The following is a 16985-nucleotide window of genomic DNA, read 5'->3' on the forward strand; positions in this document are numbered from 1 at the left end:
AAGGGTCATCACAACCAGAATGGAAACCTTTCTGAACCCAAGCAAGACCAAATCACTGTTGAGGATAGCACATTATTATGGGGAACATGAGTGATTCACCAGAAAGGTCGCTACCAGCTACTATTGAACCCCACCACAGTCATCCAGGGATTTCCAAGATTAAAATGCTGGCAAGAACGTACGTCTGGTGGCCAGGACTGAATACCAACAAAGCTGCATTGGTGGGGCAGTGCCCAGAGTGCCAGCAAGAACAAACATTACCACCAGCTGCACCCCCACATTCATGGGAATGGCTGGGTAAACACTGGATGTGGTTACATCGAATCCCTACAGTTTGGAAACAGGCCATTTGGGCCAACAAGTCCAGACCAATCCTCCAATGAGTATCCTACCGACCCATTCTCTGACCTTATTACTCTACATTTCCCCTAACCAATGCACCTAGCTTACACATCTCTAAACACTATGGGCAACTTAGCATCCACCTAACCAGCACATCTTTTGATTTTGGGAGGAACCAGAGCACCGGGAAGAAACCCACGCAGAAAAGGGAAGAATGGGCAAACTCCCTAAATATCACAAACTTGAAGGTTCCAAAGTCTTTTGCAAGCATCTGCTGAGGGTATATCACCCGTGATTCTGGTAGTGGTGGGATTTGAACCCATGACTTGATAGAGATGAGAGCTTAAATCCAGAGCCTTAGACCATTTGGCCACACTATCACATACATGTTGAATAAGCCAGTACTTTCATGATTGTGGGTGCCCATTCAAAGTGGTTGGATGTTCATAGCATTCATTCAGCAAACTCAGGAATGATAACTGAAAAGCTGCAAGCAACGTGAGCAATACAAGGACTTCTGGAAGTATTGGTCACAGACAATGGGGTGTTGTTTGGCAGCAGGTATTTTGAACCTTTCCCAAAGTCAAATGGTATGCAGCATGTTCATACAGCTCCACACCAACCATCATCTCATGATCTGGTGGAAAGAACATTCAAAACATTACTGGCAGACTTAAGGAAACAGCTTGACACCGAATTCAGAAACAGTTCAGGAAAAAGAACCAGGGTGACCTTTAACAAGGCTAACATATCACATGATACCAACTGTCCCGGTTCCTGTTTGATTATAGGACCGCCCCTTATACAACTACAGGGATAGCTCCAGCAGAGTTGCTGATGTGGAGAAGACTCCTCACCAGGTTAAACTTGAGATTCCTGGACCTGGGTTATAGCAGAGGCAGGGGATAAAACAGGAATGCCAATGGTGGTCACATGCTTCTTCTAAATGAGAGAGACAGTTCACTTCAGCGGATGAAGTTTGGTCTCGAAAGCAGAGAAATGGGCCTGCATAGGTATGAGGTGAGGTTGACATGAGGTCAGGTCCTGTGACCTACAAAGTATGGGCAAGTGAGGTGGTCTTGAACAAACATGTGGATCACCAGAAAGGTTGTTATCCTGCAAAAGGGACAGGGGCAAAATATACTGAGCCTCTCAGAATAGCCAGAAAGACCACAGGTTCTACCCCTCTGTCTAGCATTGAAGAAACCTCAGAGTCTGCGATGGATGCCACCTCAAGATTGTTACTGCTTGAAGAGGAGGAGACTCTCCACAGAAGCTCCGGACATGAGAAACTGTACTTGGGCTAAAATATCCCAGGGGAAGCTACTAAAAAAGGATAGGCCTATATCCCTTGGGGAAGGTGGGTTTGGGGGGTGGTGGGGTGGGAGGGGTGGAATAGTATTTGAAACAAGGGTCAGATGGATCTCATTGACTTTGAGATCTTTGTTTGGGGTTGTTAAGCTGAACCAATCGGGGAGCCCTGGCTGACAGTTTCCTCACTCCAGAGACAGATCTGACCAGCCAGCTCTGAGCCTATGTACTGTACACATGTAAATACACAGTGACTTGGTGATAGGATACCCGCACCGGTGCAGTTATTTCAGAGCATGAAGAAAAAGAATCCTGAACACAACTTAAAAACCCATTCAGGAATTTGAAAGCAGTCAACAGAATTCAGAAACAGTTTAGGAAAAAAAAACTAAGGTGATCTTTTACAAGGCCAATTAGATACTCCAGAAAGAAAAAAAGTGCAATGACATAATTCAAAACTTTAATATAAATTACATGACACTTTAAATGAACAGAACATTCTACACAAATAAAATCCCAAAGATAGATCTTTTTACAGCCAAAGATAATCATGAGGATGCTGCAGAAGTTGTTAGAATATTGGAAATAGGCCATGATGTTGTCCATTTTTAGGGGTGTTAACAAATAAGAAACGAGAACAAGCCGAGGTTTACAACAACTGCAAATCCTATCAGATCGAATGGATCGGTTGGAGAGACAGTTAGAGGCAATGAGGAATTTACAGCAGCAAGGGAGTGTGATGGGTGACAGTTATAAGAAGGAGAAAAGTTGCAGTTACAGTAACATGGATGGGTTAACTCTAGGAAAGGTAAGAGAAGTAGGCAGGTAGCACAGGAGTCTTCTGTGGCTATCCCCATTTCAAACAAGTATGCTGTTTTAGAAAGTGTAGGGGGCGATGGATTCTCAGGGGAATGTAGCACGAACAGCCAAGTTTCTGGTATCGAGACTGGCTCTAATGCAATGAGGGGTACGTTGGGTTCCAAGAGATTAAATGTCTTGGGTTGGAGGCACAGACAGATGTTTCTGTGGCCGGCAGCAAAAAAATCAGAATGGTGTGTTGCCTCCCTGGTGCCAGTATCAAGGATATCTCAGAGGGTGCAGAATGTTCTCATGGGGGAGAGGGCCCAGCAGGAGGTCATTGTACACATTGGAACCAACGACACAGGAAGGGAAAAGGATAAGATTCAGAAAGGAAAATACAGAGAGTTAGGCAGAAATTTAAAAAGGGGGTCCTCAAGATAGTAATATCTGGATTACTTCCAGTGCTGCGAACTAGTGAGGGCAGGAATAGGAGGATAGGGCAGATGAATGCATGGCTGAGCAGCTGGTGTATGGGAGAAGGATTCACATTTTTGGATCATCGGAATGTCTTTTGGGGTAGAAGTGACGTGTACAAGAAGGACCAATTGCACCTGAATTGGAGGGGGACTAATATACTGGCAGGGAAATTTGCTACAGCTGCTTAGGGAGGATTTAAACTAGTCTGGGGGCGGGGGCAGGGAGATAGTGAGGAAAGATATCAATCTGACACTGGTACAGTTGAGAAAACATGCGAATCAACTAGTCAGGGCCATCAGGGACAAAGCAGGACTGATAAATTAAACTGCATTTATTTCAATGCAAGAGGCCTAACAGGGAAGGCAGATGAACTCAGGGCATGGTTAGGAACATGGGACTGGGATATCATAGCAATTACAGAAAAGTAGCTCAGAGATGGACAGGATTGGCAGCTTAATGTTCCAGGATACAAATGCTACACGAAGGATAGAAAGGGAGGCAAGAGAGAAGGGGGAGTGGCGTTTTTGATAAGGTAAAGCATTACAGCTGTACAGAGGGAGGATATTCCCGGAAATACATTCAGGGAAGTTATTTGGATTGAACTGAGAAATAAGAAAGGGATGATCACCTTATTGGGATTGTTTTATAGATGCCCTAATAGTCAGTGGGAAATTGCGAAACAAATTTGTAAGGAGATCTCAGTTATCTGTAAGAATGGTAGGGAATTTTAACTTTCCAAACAAAGGCTGGGACTGCCATAAGGTTAAGATTTTAGATGGAGAGGAATTTGTTAAGTGTGCACAAGAAAATTCTGATTGAGTATGTGGATGTACCTCCTAAAGAAGGTGCAAAACTTGACTTACTCTTGGGAAATAAGGCAGGGCAGGTTACTGTGGTGTCAGTGAGGGAACATTTTGGGGCCAGCAACCATAATTCTATTAGTTTTAAAATAGTGATGGAAAAGGATAGACCAGATCTAACAGTTGAAGTTCTAAATTGGAGAAAGGCCAATTTTGATGGTATTAGTCAAGAACTTTCAAAAGCTGACTGGTGGCAGATGTTCGCAGGTAGAGGGACGGTGGAAAATGGGAAGCCTTCAGAAATGAGATAACGAGAGTCTGGAGACAGTACATTCCTGTCAGGGTGAAAGGAAAGATTGGTAGGTATAGGGAATGCTGGATGACTAGAGAAATTGAGGGTTTGGTTAAGAAAAAGAAAGAAGCATATGTCAGGTATAGACAGAATAGATCGAGTGAATCCTTAGAAGAGTATAAAGGAAGTAGGAGTATACTTAAGAGGGAAATCAGGAGAGCAAAAAGGGGACATGAGATAGCTTTGGCAAATAGTGTGAAGGATAATCCAAAGTGCTTTTATAAATACATTAAGGACAAAAGGGTAACTAGGGAGAGAATAGGGTTCCTCAAAGATCAGCAAGGTGGCCTTTGTGTGGAGCCGCAGGAGATGGGACAGATGCTAAACGAGTACTCTGCATCTGTATTTATTAGGGAAAAGGACATAGAAGATATAGAATGTGGGAAATAGATGGTGACATCTTGAAAAATGTCCATACTACAGAGGAGGAAGTGCTGGATGTCTTGAAATGCTTAAAAGTGGATAAATCCCCAGGACCTGATGAAGTGTACCTTAGAACTCTGAGAAGTTACAGAAGTGATTGCTGGGCCTCTTGCTGAGATATTTGTATCATTGATAGTCACAGGTGAGGTGCCGGAAGACTGCAGGTTGGCTAACAGGGTGGCACTGTTTAAGAAGGGTGGTAAAAACAAGCCAAGGAACTACAGGCTGGTGAGCCTAATGTTGGTAGTGGACAAGTTGTTGGAGGGAATCCTGAGTAACAGGACATACATGTATTTGGAAAGGCAAGGACTGATTAGGGATAGTCAACATGACTTTGTGCTTGGGAAATCATGACTCACAAACTTGGTTGAATATTTTGAAGTAACAAAGAGGATTGATGAGGGCAGAGCAGTGGACATGATCTAGGTGGACTTCAGTAAGGCGTCCAACAAGGTTTCCATGGGAGACCGGTTAGCAAGGTTAGATCTCATGGAATACAGGGAGAACTAGCCATTTGGATACAGAACTGGCTCAAAGGTAGAAGACAGAGGGTGGTGGTGGAGGGTTGTTTTTCAGACTGGAGGCCTGTCACCAGTAGAGTTCCACAAGGATCACTGCTGGGTCCACTACTTTTTGTCATTTATATAAATGATTTGGATGTGATCACAGGAGATATAGTGAGTAAGTTTGCAGATGATACCAAAATTGGAGGTGTCGTGGAAAGCGAAGAAGGTTACCTCAGATTACAGCAGGACCTTAATCACATGGGTTAATGGGCTGAAGAGTGGCAGATGGAGTTTAATTTCAATAAATGTGAGGTGCTGCATTTTGGGAAAGCAAATGAGAAGGGAAAGCATGAGTGTTGATGAACAACGAGACCTTGGAGTGCAGGTTCATAGATCCTTCAAAGTAGAGTCACAGGTAGATAGGATAGTGAAGGCGGCATTTGGTATGCTTTCCTTTATTGGTCAGAGTATTGAGTATAGGAGTTGGGAGGTCGTGTTGCAGCTAAACAGGACATTGGCCAGGCCACTGTTGGAATACTGCGTGCAATTCTGGTCTCCTTCCTATCAGAAGGATGTTGTGAAACCTGAAAGGATTCAGAAAAGACTTACAAGGATGTTGCCAGGATTTCAGCTATAGGGAGAGGTTGAATAGGCTGGGGCTGTTTTCCCTGGAGTGTCGGAGGCTGAGGGGTGACCTTATAGAGGTTTATAAAATCATGAGGGACATGGATAGGATAAATAGACAAAGGCTTTTCCCTGGGGTGGGGGAGTCCAGACCTAGAGGGCATAGGTTTAGGGTGAGAAGGGAAATATATAAAAGAGACCTAAGGGGCAACCTTTTCACAGAGGGTGGTGCTTGTATGGAATGAGCTGCCAGAGGAAGTGGTGGAGGCTAGTACAATTGCAACACGTAAAAGGCATCTGGATAGATATATGAATTGGAAGGGTTTGGAGGGATATGGGTCAGGTGCTGGCAGATGGGACTAGCTTTGGATTGGGATATCTGGTCAGCATGGACGAGTTGGATCGAAGAGTCTGTTTCCAAACCTGAGGACTTTCTACACATTATCAGAGAAAGCATGAAAAGCAGTCGAAAAAGTTTGAAAACGAAAGTCCCATTTGGTCAACTTCTTTGATTACTTTGTCGAAGAAATAATCCAAATCAACTGGTCAACCTTAGGGTGATCAGTATCTCAAAATGTAAAAAGCATTCTATCATTAATGAAGTTTCATGTGGAACTTTAATGCTTTAGGACAAAACATGTCTATAGCATAAGAGACTAGTTGATGGATAGAAAATAAATGGGTGCATGTGTGGTAGAGTAATGGCAGGTCATGGTCAAATACAGAGTGGAGTTGTTCAGGATTCCTACTGCGACCAATACAATTTCTTGCTTGTAATAATCTGAATTTTGCTGGTCAATGTGCATTAGATGTAAAGAATTGAAGGTGCAACCTAGAAACTATAGAATAAAGTAAAAGAAAACATTTGGGACAAACAGTAACAGAATAAATTTAACAGAATAAATTTAACAAAGATGATGCTTTGTATGTGGCAAGGAAAAATTGCTTGCATACATATTTCACGACTACTATTGAAGTAGCTAAAGACGCAATTCAAAGTAGCACAGAAGGTGTAGCAAAAACAATCGTGGTCCAGCCACAAGCCAACAGCAATAAAAGTATCCAATAGAATGCTAAACTACATATCCAAAAAAAGGTGAAATATAAAGCAAGGATGTTATGACTAAACTTTACAGTGGCCTGGTTCGAGGTTAATGGCATATGTGACAGTGATTAGCACTGCTGCTTCACAGCACCAAGGACCTGGATTCGATTCAAGCCTTGGGTGACTGTCATTGTGGAGTTTGCACATTCTCCCCATGTCTATGTGCATTTCTTCTTAGTCTTCCAATTTTCTCCCACAGCCCAAAGATGAGCAGGTTAGGTAGATTGGCCGTGTTAAATTGCCCCACAGTGTCCAGAGATGTACAGAGTAAGTGGTTTAGCCATGGGGTAAAACTCCAGATGGGGTTATGAGGGTGGAGTTGGGTCAGGTGGGAAGATCTTCAGAGGAGCAGTAAAGACATGACGAATGTGGGGACAATAAGGCAGGTCAGGCTATGCACATGCAAGTATTGTACAGGCAGCTGCCCATAAGAAACAATAGCTTCTTAATGACTGATTTTTGACAACTGGGAGTTGGAAATATGTCGAAACTAGATCTGGTAGAAGCAGGTCTAAACCTTCGCAGAATTACCTAATCATGACCCTTTGGGGGAAGTGCAGAGACAATTTTGGAAATTGCTCAGAAGTTACTATATGTGCTGCAGAAATGGCTTTAACCCAAGAAAGTATGGAGCTAATAGACTTGGTTACACAATGTTGTTCTACTAACTCAAGTACCCTAATGGCAGGAAGAGTATTGTACAAAATACGGGTGATTACTGATGTGCTGAAGAGGAGACAAAATGGACATGACCAATCGGAAGCCAGATGGAGGGTCCCCAGCCAGCAGACAGAAGTAATACCACACACATCAAGAAGAGAGAGTTGTAGGTAAATTAGGACAACCAGATATTGTCCTTTGGGAAGCTGCACTGATCTTGAGGATTATAACTCAATATAACCAAGAAATAATTAAAAGACTAAACTGTTAAATGGTCACTGACGAAGATGGTTATTCCAGCAACAGCTTGATCCATACGCTACAGACTCCATTGTCATGCCAGTCGATATAAAGGTTGCCAAGCCTCTAAACTTTGGCTCTTTACAAGGCTAAATGAGAGACCTACTTGGAATATCAAGCTATAACTGATGTCATGCTTGCTTATTTGGGCAGTAGATTAACATCACAGTTCATTTGGTACCCCTGACAGAGGCAAATATTTGCACAATTAGTTGGCTCTGATCAGGTGCAGGGTGTTAGCAAGTGCATCCAATTCACCAAAAGGAAATCACCAATTCACTTTGTAACAACATTCACACTGTTTACACTCACCACATTATATCACTTAGTTAGATAATCTCCAGAGCACACACATTTGACCATTGATTTCCTACTTCTCAACTGGGCCTTTCTGTAGGTCTACTTCTCATAGCCACCTGAGTTGCCAAACTCAAGCTGAGTCTGTCACAACTTCTGGGTCATCGACTATAATTCCCATTATATCTCATCATTTCCCACCAAAATGAAACTCAAAGATACTTATATGCACAGGTTCATGAAGCAGGGGCTTCTCCCTACTCAGGCTACCTGATGTGAGAGCAAATATCAAGCCTGAATCTTTATCAGTAGCATTATTCAAAGTCAAAACTGAGTGCTCATAGTTTGTTACTGTAAAATCCAATTCATGAATGACTTACAGGAAGCACAAAAGAAGTTTCCCATGTCAAAGATTAAATGCAGTTATCTTAGCATTCCAGATACTTTGTACTTCACATTGCTCAAGATTGAAGTCAGCATCTGACTATAAGTAGCACCACAAGGTCTGTGACAGTGTTCATGATAATATAATGACACAAAGCTCACTTTTCTGTTTTCAATTTCTTGCAACATTAGAAATTAAACATTTACTCACTGTCTATTGCACTTGGCTATTTCTCCAAACAGAAGTTTCAAACGGGGTTTTCCAATAATAAGCCTTGAATTCAGAGCTTGATATTTTTCCCCACTTAAATGCTACAAGAGAAAACCGAAAACAATGTAAACAGAAATAAGTATGTATGCAGGTGCAGCAAGTAATTAATTACTTATGGTTTTCATTGCTGTGCGGTTGGAGCTTAAAAATAGGCAAGTTTTTTTACTATGGTAGCAGGTATTGGTGAGCCTGCATCCAGAGTAGCATATCCTTTTGTTCCCAAATGTAAGAAAAGGTATCCAGCTTCAAAAGTTCAAAAGAGACAGTATAAAAGAGATTGTTCCTGTGATGAAGTAATTGGCTTATTGAGAACAGCTAAACAAGATAGAATTTTATTCATTAGAGTCAGAGTAATGTATTTTGTTGAAACATACTTGATTGTAAAGGACCTAAATATGGAAGATGTTGACAAGTTGAGTTATGGATTAGTATAATTTGATTGAAGGACTTTAGGAGATAAATTGTCTACTTCTGCTCCTGCATTCCTATATATTGAAAGAAAAAACTCAAAACAGTATATGATGGAAATGTACATTAGATGAGTCAGTATCTCAAAAGAGAAAAGACCAGTAAATGTTTCTGGTTAGACTAAAAAATCAAATCAATTCTGTTCAAGAGTCTGATCCTAAAGCTCAGCACCTTCCCAGGACACCAACAGAGAAGCAATGAGATGCAGCTCATACCGTGAGTGTCAAAAAAAGGCCATCGCTCCCAAGTTAACTTGACTTTCTCTTTCTGATGCTATCATTTTCTCTCTTTATTTCAGATTACTAACAATAATAGATTTACCTTTATTCTGAGGAAAATACTTGCGTGTGAATTTAATTGTTTGTTTCCCATGTTGGTTATCATTATGATTTCTTAAGTGAAACCATTTATCTACTGCCAGACTCTGAAACACTTGGTGCGATAGGCCCACATCTCCTTGGGATTGGGTTAGTCACCAGAGAGAGGTACTTTTATCAGCCAAGTCTGAATTTATGCCCAATCCAGAGGCAAAAGCACATTATCCTAATCTAAAGACCAAACACATCCCTCTCAGTTGACTTTTTTTAAAATTAACAAGACATTTTCAGTATTTAAGATAGGGATAACTTAACATAACACCACATTTCTTCTGAGTGTTATTTTTTCTTTTGAATTCTGTCCCTCAGTAAGCACTAATGATGGATCATTGAACATATTCAAGGTTGATTCAAATAGATTTTTAACTGATAACGGAGTTAAGAAGCAAAATGGAGTTAAGGCCACATTGATCAGTCATGATCTTAATAAATAGGTCAACAAGCTTGAGGAGTCAAATAGTCTATTCTTTAGTGGTTCTTATGTGACAACTTAATGTTTTAAATTATTTATAAACAAAGATCCATGTAATGTCCAATTTGAAAACTGGCTCATCCAAGTCAGGAATATCTTAGTCACAGTTCAAATATGTTCAAGGAAAGTCTTGGAGTTAGGAAAACATGGGGAAGATTTTTTTTTCTGATCATCTCTGCTAACTGCCAGTATAAACTCTCTGACATGGAGGTACAAGCTGCCTGAGTAAACAACTAATTTTGGCTTGAAGTTTTAGAATCCATGGAAATATAGCCTAGCTGGTGTCAATACCATGAGGAAACAAGGTGGGGAAGGAAAACAGGACTCAAATATTAGAGGCACAAACTTTGGCTTTATGTTACTTGTCGTCTGGTTGATAGGCATGCCATTTTTGGTAAAAAAATTTCATTCATGTTGCTTGTGCCCATTTCTAGAGCAGACGACATGGAGTTCGACTTCTGTGATTGTGGTAGCAAAGGCATGTGCAACACGTGCCCAAAAAACAGAGTGGGTACATTGTGACATCAAAGTGTCAAGCTGATGTCATACAAGCTTCATTAAGTTTTTTTTTAGATTAGATTAGATTAGATTAGATTACTTACAGTGTGGAAACAGGCCCTTCGGCCCAACAAGTCCACACCGCCCCGCCGAAGCGCAACCCACCCATACCCCTACATCCACCCCTTACCTAACACTATGGGCAATTTAGCATGGCCAATTCACCTGACCTGCACATCTTTGGACTGTGGGAGGAAACCGGAGCACCCGGAGGAAACCCACGCAGACACGGGGAGAATGTGCAAACTCCACACAGTCAGTCGCCTGAGGCGGGAATTGAACCCAGGTCTCTGGCGCTGTGAGGCAGCAGTGCTAACCACTGTGCCACCGTACCGCCCCTAACTAATGTTTTGCTCTAACTAATGTTCTCTTAAACACAAACAGCTGAACATGCCTTCAATAACAGTAAGCATTCTCATCCTCTCGGCAAAAGTTATATTTTTTTCAGCTTGGTAAGCTGTAACAACTGGTTTGTCACAGGAATTGATGCTGGATATTGGTACAAGTAGAAGTTATTAAGCCCTTTGAGCATGTACTGCCATTCAATAAGTTCACAACTGATCTGAATGTAAACTCAAATTCACATCCCCACCTACCTCTGATAAGTTTTCACACTTCCTGAATAAGGCACCAGTCACACTTTGATGCTGTAATGTGCTGGTGAGTGGAAGCTGCTACATGTCTCCAGTGAATTAACTGGAGGCATAAAAATTAAGAATCGCTCAAACATTTGTTCTCAGATTGGGTGAGCGTCTAAACGATTCAGGTTCAGCTCAAAAATCATGACAGTCTCCTGGAAGATAGCATTGGTATTGATTTTTGTGCTCAAGTCTCTAGGATGAGACTTGAACACAAAACATTCTGACTCAGAAGGGGGAACACCATCAGTCGAACAATGGCTGGTTCTTTGTGTCAAATAGATGAGTAACATTTGGAATTTTAATTTCAGAATACCTGTGGTTCCATACAGCTGCACTGATATTTACTTTTTTTTCCCCTCTGAAGAGAACATCTAAATCAAATTCTAGAATTTAAGTTGCAGTGGGCATTCACCAAATAGCATGCATTCTTTTGTGATAAGCTAGAGTCTTTAGCCTATACATTTTAATTATGTTGAATTATGTTAAATAATTCTCTTCACTCTTAACTTGAAAACGAGTCAAAAGTCATGTATTTTCATGTCAAAAAGGTTTATAACCTCCTTGGACACTTTTTGCTTACTACTTTTCTCAGTGTCAACAGATTGGATATAATCAAAGTAACAATGTGTTTTAAATACTGTAAAATTGTATTTCTTTTTAAGCAAGATATTAGGACTTTGTGTAAAACAAAGAACTATGGATGCTGGAAATCTGAAGCAAAATCAGAAATTGCTAGAGATACTCAGCAGGTTCTGAAGATGGACCACTGGATTTGCCAACATTAACCACAGATTTTTATCCACAGATGTTGTCAGACCTGCTGAGTTTCTCCAGCAATTTCAGTTTTTATAGGAAGACTTATTGTTATTTATCCTTTCTAATGATTTTAAAAAAAAATCAATTCTAGTTAAAGATAGTGGTTTTGATATAGATATCTAAGACATGTGATTCTAGCTGATTTAAAACAAAGGAGGAGGATTCCAACTATTTCAGTGAGTAAGAAGTTGTGATCGAGTGTGATTGGAATGATCTAAGTCTAAATGAGGGAATTCAATTGAAATGCAAGCAACTTTACCTGTATTCCATTTGCTTGACTGAGATACAACTGAATGTTCAAGTAATCTGGTCGATTCTCCTGCCAAAGCTGAAATGGAAAATTGACCAGTTAAAATCGATTAAGATAGCAGAACTGAAAAGCCCAGCATCAAGCCGGTGTTGGACTGGGGTGTACAAAGTTAAAAATCACAACACCAGGTTATACTCCAACAGGTTTTATTGGAAGCACACTAGCTTTCGGAGTGACGCTCCTTCGTCAGGTGTTAGCGGAGGGCTCGATTGTAACACAGAATTTATAGCAAAATTTACAGTGTGATGTAACTGAAATTATACATTGAAAGATTGATTGTCTGTTAAGCCTTTCATCTGTTAGAATTCAGTGATAGTTTCACTTCTTTCATGTGTAAATCACTTTTTTTTTTAAACTTGCATTCTCGGGTTAGCTGTTAACAATGGTGATAGCCAGACAATATGTTGAAGGTGTTAGCCCCCTGTGTTCTCTGTCTATGACCTGATGTTTAGATTGATTCTAATCTAAAAAAGTGAGATAACAGAGTTTTTACATAAATTCATGCAGTTTTTGAGTTCAGAGTTCTACATGAATGTATGCAGTTTTTGAGCAAAGTGCAATGTAACTCTGCAAGTACAAATTCACCCCACAAAATATGTGTGCGCATGTGGGGTGTGTGTGTGTGTGTGTGTGTGTGTGTGTGTGTGTGTGTGAGTGTGCAGAGTGTCTAAAGTCTGAGGGGGGTGCATGTGGGAGTGTGTGTGTGGGTGTCTGTGTGCACCTGTGTACGCGTGTGTGTGTGTGTGTGTGTGTGTGTGTGTGTGTGTGTGTGTGTGTGTCCGTGAGAATATCTGTGTGTGTATGTAGTGCAATAGTGATCACCTGTAATGTGACATGAACCCAAGGTCCCGGTTGAGGCCCTCCCTATGTGTACCGAACTTAGCGATCAGCCTCTGCTTGGCCACTTTCCTCTGCTGCCTATCCCGAAGTCCACCTTGGAGGATGGTCATCCGAAGGGCTGAGGCTGAATGTCCTGGACCACTGAAGTGTTCCCCAACTGGGAGGGAACCCCCTCCTATCTGTTGATTGTTGTGCGATGCCCATTCATCCATTGTCATAGCCTTTGCTCGGTTTCCCCAATGTACCATGCAAACTGTTTGTTTGTAGCAAACTGCCCGGCTCTCAGGACAACTCCATACAACCCTGTCATGGTAGACACTGCAAGACATGTCAGATTGTGGACATAGATACCACTATTACGCGTGGGAACACCTCCCACCTTGTACATGGCAGGTACTCATGTGACTCAGCCAACGTTGTCTATCTTATACGTTGCAGGCAAGGATGTCCGGAGGCATGGTACATTGGGGAAACTGAGCAAAGGCTACGACAACGGATGAATGGGCACCGCACAACAATCAACAGACAGGAGGGTTCCCTCCCAGTTGGGGAACACTTCAGTGGTCCAGGACATTCAGCCTCGGACCTTCGGGTGACCATCCTTCAAGGTGGACTTCGGGACAGGCAGCAGACGAAAGTGGCCGAGCAGAGGCTGAGAGCTAAGTTCGGTACCCATAGGGAGGGCCTCAACCGGGACCTTGGGTTCATGTCACATTACAGGTGATCACTATTGCACTACACATACACACACTCTCACATACACATGGACACAGATGCACACAGACACCCACACACACCCTTATAGACACACACTCCCACATGCATCCCCTCACAGACTTAAGACACTCTGCGCACACTCACACTCACACCCCCCACCCCAGACAGACAGACAGACACACACACAGACAGACAAAGACCCACATGCACACATATATTTTGTGGGGTGAATTTGTACTTGCAGGGTTACATTGCACTTTGCTCAAAAACTGCATACATTCATGTAGAACTCTGAACTCAAAAACTACATGAATTTATGTTAAAACTCTGTTATCTCACTTTTTAGATTAGAACCAATCTAAACATCAGGTCATAGACAGAGAACACAGGGGGCTAACACCTTCAACATATTGTCTGGCTATCACCATTGTTAACAGCTAACCCGAGAATGCAACTTTTAAAAATAGGTTTGGTGATTTACACATGAAAGAAGTGAAACTATCACTGTATTCTAACAGATGAAAGGCTTAACAATCAATTTTTCAATGTATAATTTCAGTTACATCACACTGTAAATTTTTGCTATAAATTCTGTGTTACGAACGAGCCCTCCACTATCACCTGATGAAGGAGCGTCGCTCCGAAAGCTAGTGTGCTTCCAATTAAACCTGTTTTACTATAATCTGGTGTTGTGTGATTTTTAACTCAAAAAGTAATACATTACAGAGAAAAGGGCAAGAAACTCTCCAAATTATAACAAAATAGAAATCCACTTACAGCACTACAGGGAAACACAATCACAATAAGAACATTAAACTGCAAACTTAATATTTGTGCAAGGAAATGTATACCGTGAAAGATTTATTGCAGAAAGAATGGGTCCAACATCCTTTGAGACTGACTGAATATAATTCTAAGGAATTGAATTGACAGTGTCAAGTTCACCAAATTTCACCTTCATCTTGCAATAACTTCTTTTGGCTTTATCATGCCTCAACTTGTTTCTCGTGACTTCTGTAAGTTGTAAATATCACATCCTACAACTTTGTTGCTTCCTCCCTGTATCCTAAAATTGGAATCTATTTCTAAGTAATGAAAGGAAAATACAATACTTCTGAAGGGTTCTGAAAAAGACTCATACTGGACTCAAAATGTTAACTCTTTCTCTCCTCACAGTGCTGTCAGAATCTGCTGAGTTTCTCCAGCATTCTGTGTTTAATCCATTTTAAAGCATTATGCTTGTTTGGATTCATTCCTAAAACGCATCACTGTAAATCCTTATGTTCTATTCCTTTTCCTCACTTACAAAGCTAAGGAGGATATAAATTCTCATTATCAGCTGATTTATATTGACTTCTCTCAATTTTTGAACTTCGCATATCACATTCAGGCCCTTTATGCCTCATCTTCATATCTCAAGTTAAAAAAAAAATCAACTAACCTTCAGGTAAGGTATAAACACTTAGGACTGAAGCATATAGGATATCAATAGTGTTAGTTTTGGCACATTTTGCAGAGACACTCTCTTCTACAGGTCTAATAGGTTTTCACCTGCTTTTGTCCCAAGCTCACTTAACTATGTATGTGCCAACTTCCTGGTCCTATTCTCCCACTCACTGTTGACAGGGATACTCGTGATTGTTGGGACAATCTGTGATTCCTGGCATTCATGACATATTTACACAGGAGTTGTGCTAGGCAAAGCCTGGCAGACCAGAATTACCCTGTTTCGAGTAACGTGTCCCAGATGTAATTGATAAAGGAAGTTGGCAATATACCACACTTTGTGGACAGCAATCTGGAGGTGGACAAGGTGATGCTTAGGAGAGCTATCGTCCTCCTCCAGGACCAGCAAAGGAGGCCATGACACCAGACCCTGCCAGCCTCGTCTGAAGTTTCCACGCAGATCAGTGAGGTTTCCACTGTCTAGAGGAACACTTTGTAGTGTACCAAAGTCAAAGACTTTCTCTGCTCCACCAGGGTAAGTAGCACCACATTCTCTATTACTTTGCTGCTTCACATGCGCTCAAAATCTGTTACTGCACACAGTTCCCACCAATCCTCATGGGCTGCCACCGTCACTATAGATGTGCAGCATCTTCCCTCACTCAGTCTCACCCATCTCAAATCCCCACTTACTAACCTTGCATGGTATCTGCACTATCTACTTGCTTATTAGAGATGCATCATCACCTTTCCCCCACGTGCACTGGTACCAACAGCTTTGCAAGCCACTTTCATCTGACCTCAAGGTGGGCAACAAGAGCTTTATTAAATATGTTAGAGAGAGGCACTGAAGCAAACATAGGCTGCTTAGCGAACAAGTCTGTTGAAATAATAACAAGGAAATCCAGAGAAGTTGAACAAATACTATACATCAGTCTTGAGATTAGAAGACACCAACAGCATTCCAAAATTACTCATTAATTAAAGAGCATAAAGGATGAGAGAAAAAAAACTATCGCTAGAAGAAATGTGCTATGGGGTGAAAGACCAATTAGCCTTCTGGACCCGATGAAATGCTTCCATGCTATTAAAGGAAGCAGCTACAATGATAGTGGATGCACTGATAGTAATTTTCCAAGATTTTTTTAATTCTCGAGAAAGCTGCTTATAATAGAGTATAATAGAGTTTTGGAGATATACAGTATGGAAACAGACCCTTCGGTCCAACTCCTCCGTGCTGACCAGATATGCTAAATTAATCTAGTCCCATTTGCCACCACTCGGCCCATTTCCCTCTCAACCCTTCCTAGTCATATGCCATTCCAGATGCCTTTTAAATGTTTTAATTATCCCAGCATCCACCACCTCTTCTGGCAGCTCATTCCATACATGCACACACCTCTGTGTGAACAAATTGCCCCTAAATCCCTTTTAAATTTGTCTTTTCTCACCCTAAACCTATGCCCTCTAGGTCTAGTCTCCCCCACTCCAGAGAAAAGACCTTGTCTATTTACCCTATCCAAGCCCCCATGATTTTATAAACCTCTGTAAGGTCACTCCTCAGCCTCCAACGATCCAAGGAAAACAGCCCCAGCCTATTCAATCTCTCACTACAGCTCAAATCCTCTAAACCAGGCAACGTCCTTATAAATCTTTTCTGAAAGTGTGAAGTTGTTTATTTTAGAAC

At 41.4% G+C, this 16985-nt stretch overlaps 1 protein-coding gene across 5 annotated transcripts in view; it reads right to left on the bottom strand.

The window, feature by feature from the left end:
- nox4 (NADPH oxidase 4) overlaps positions 1-16985 on the bottom strand; it is a 158466-nt gene that overhangs the window by 7638 nt on the left and 133843 nt on the right. For all 5 annotated transcript variants that reach the window (XM_072577769.1, XM_072577770.1, XM_072577768.1 and 2 more), the window contains 2 exons: positions 12245-12313; positions 8594-8694 (listed from right to left, as the gene is read on the bottom strand). In XM_072577769.1, the coding sequence (XP_072433870.1) occupies positions 8594-8694; positions 12245-12313 (170 nt within the window). The remainder of the gene's footprint in view (positions 1-8593; positions 8695-12244; positions 12314-16985) is intronic.

This window comes from Chiloscyllium punctatum, chromosome 9 (assembly GCF_047496795.1).
Source record: "Chiloscyllium punctatum isolate Juve2018m chromosome 9, sChiPun1.3, whole genome shotgun sequence".
Lineage (NCBI taxonomy): Eukaryota > Metazoa > Chordata > Chondrichthyes > Orectolobiformes > Hemiscylliidae > Chiloscyllium > Chiloscyllium punctatum.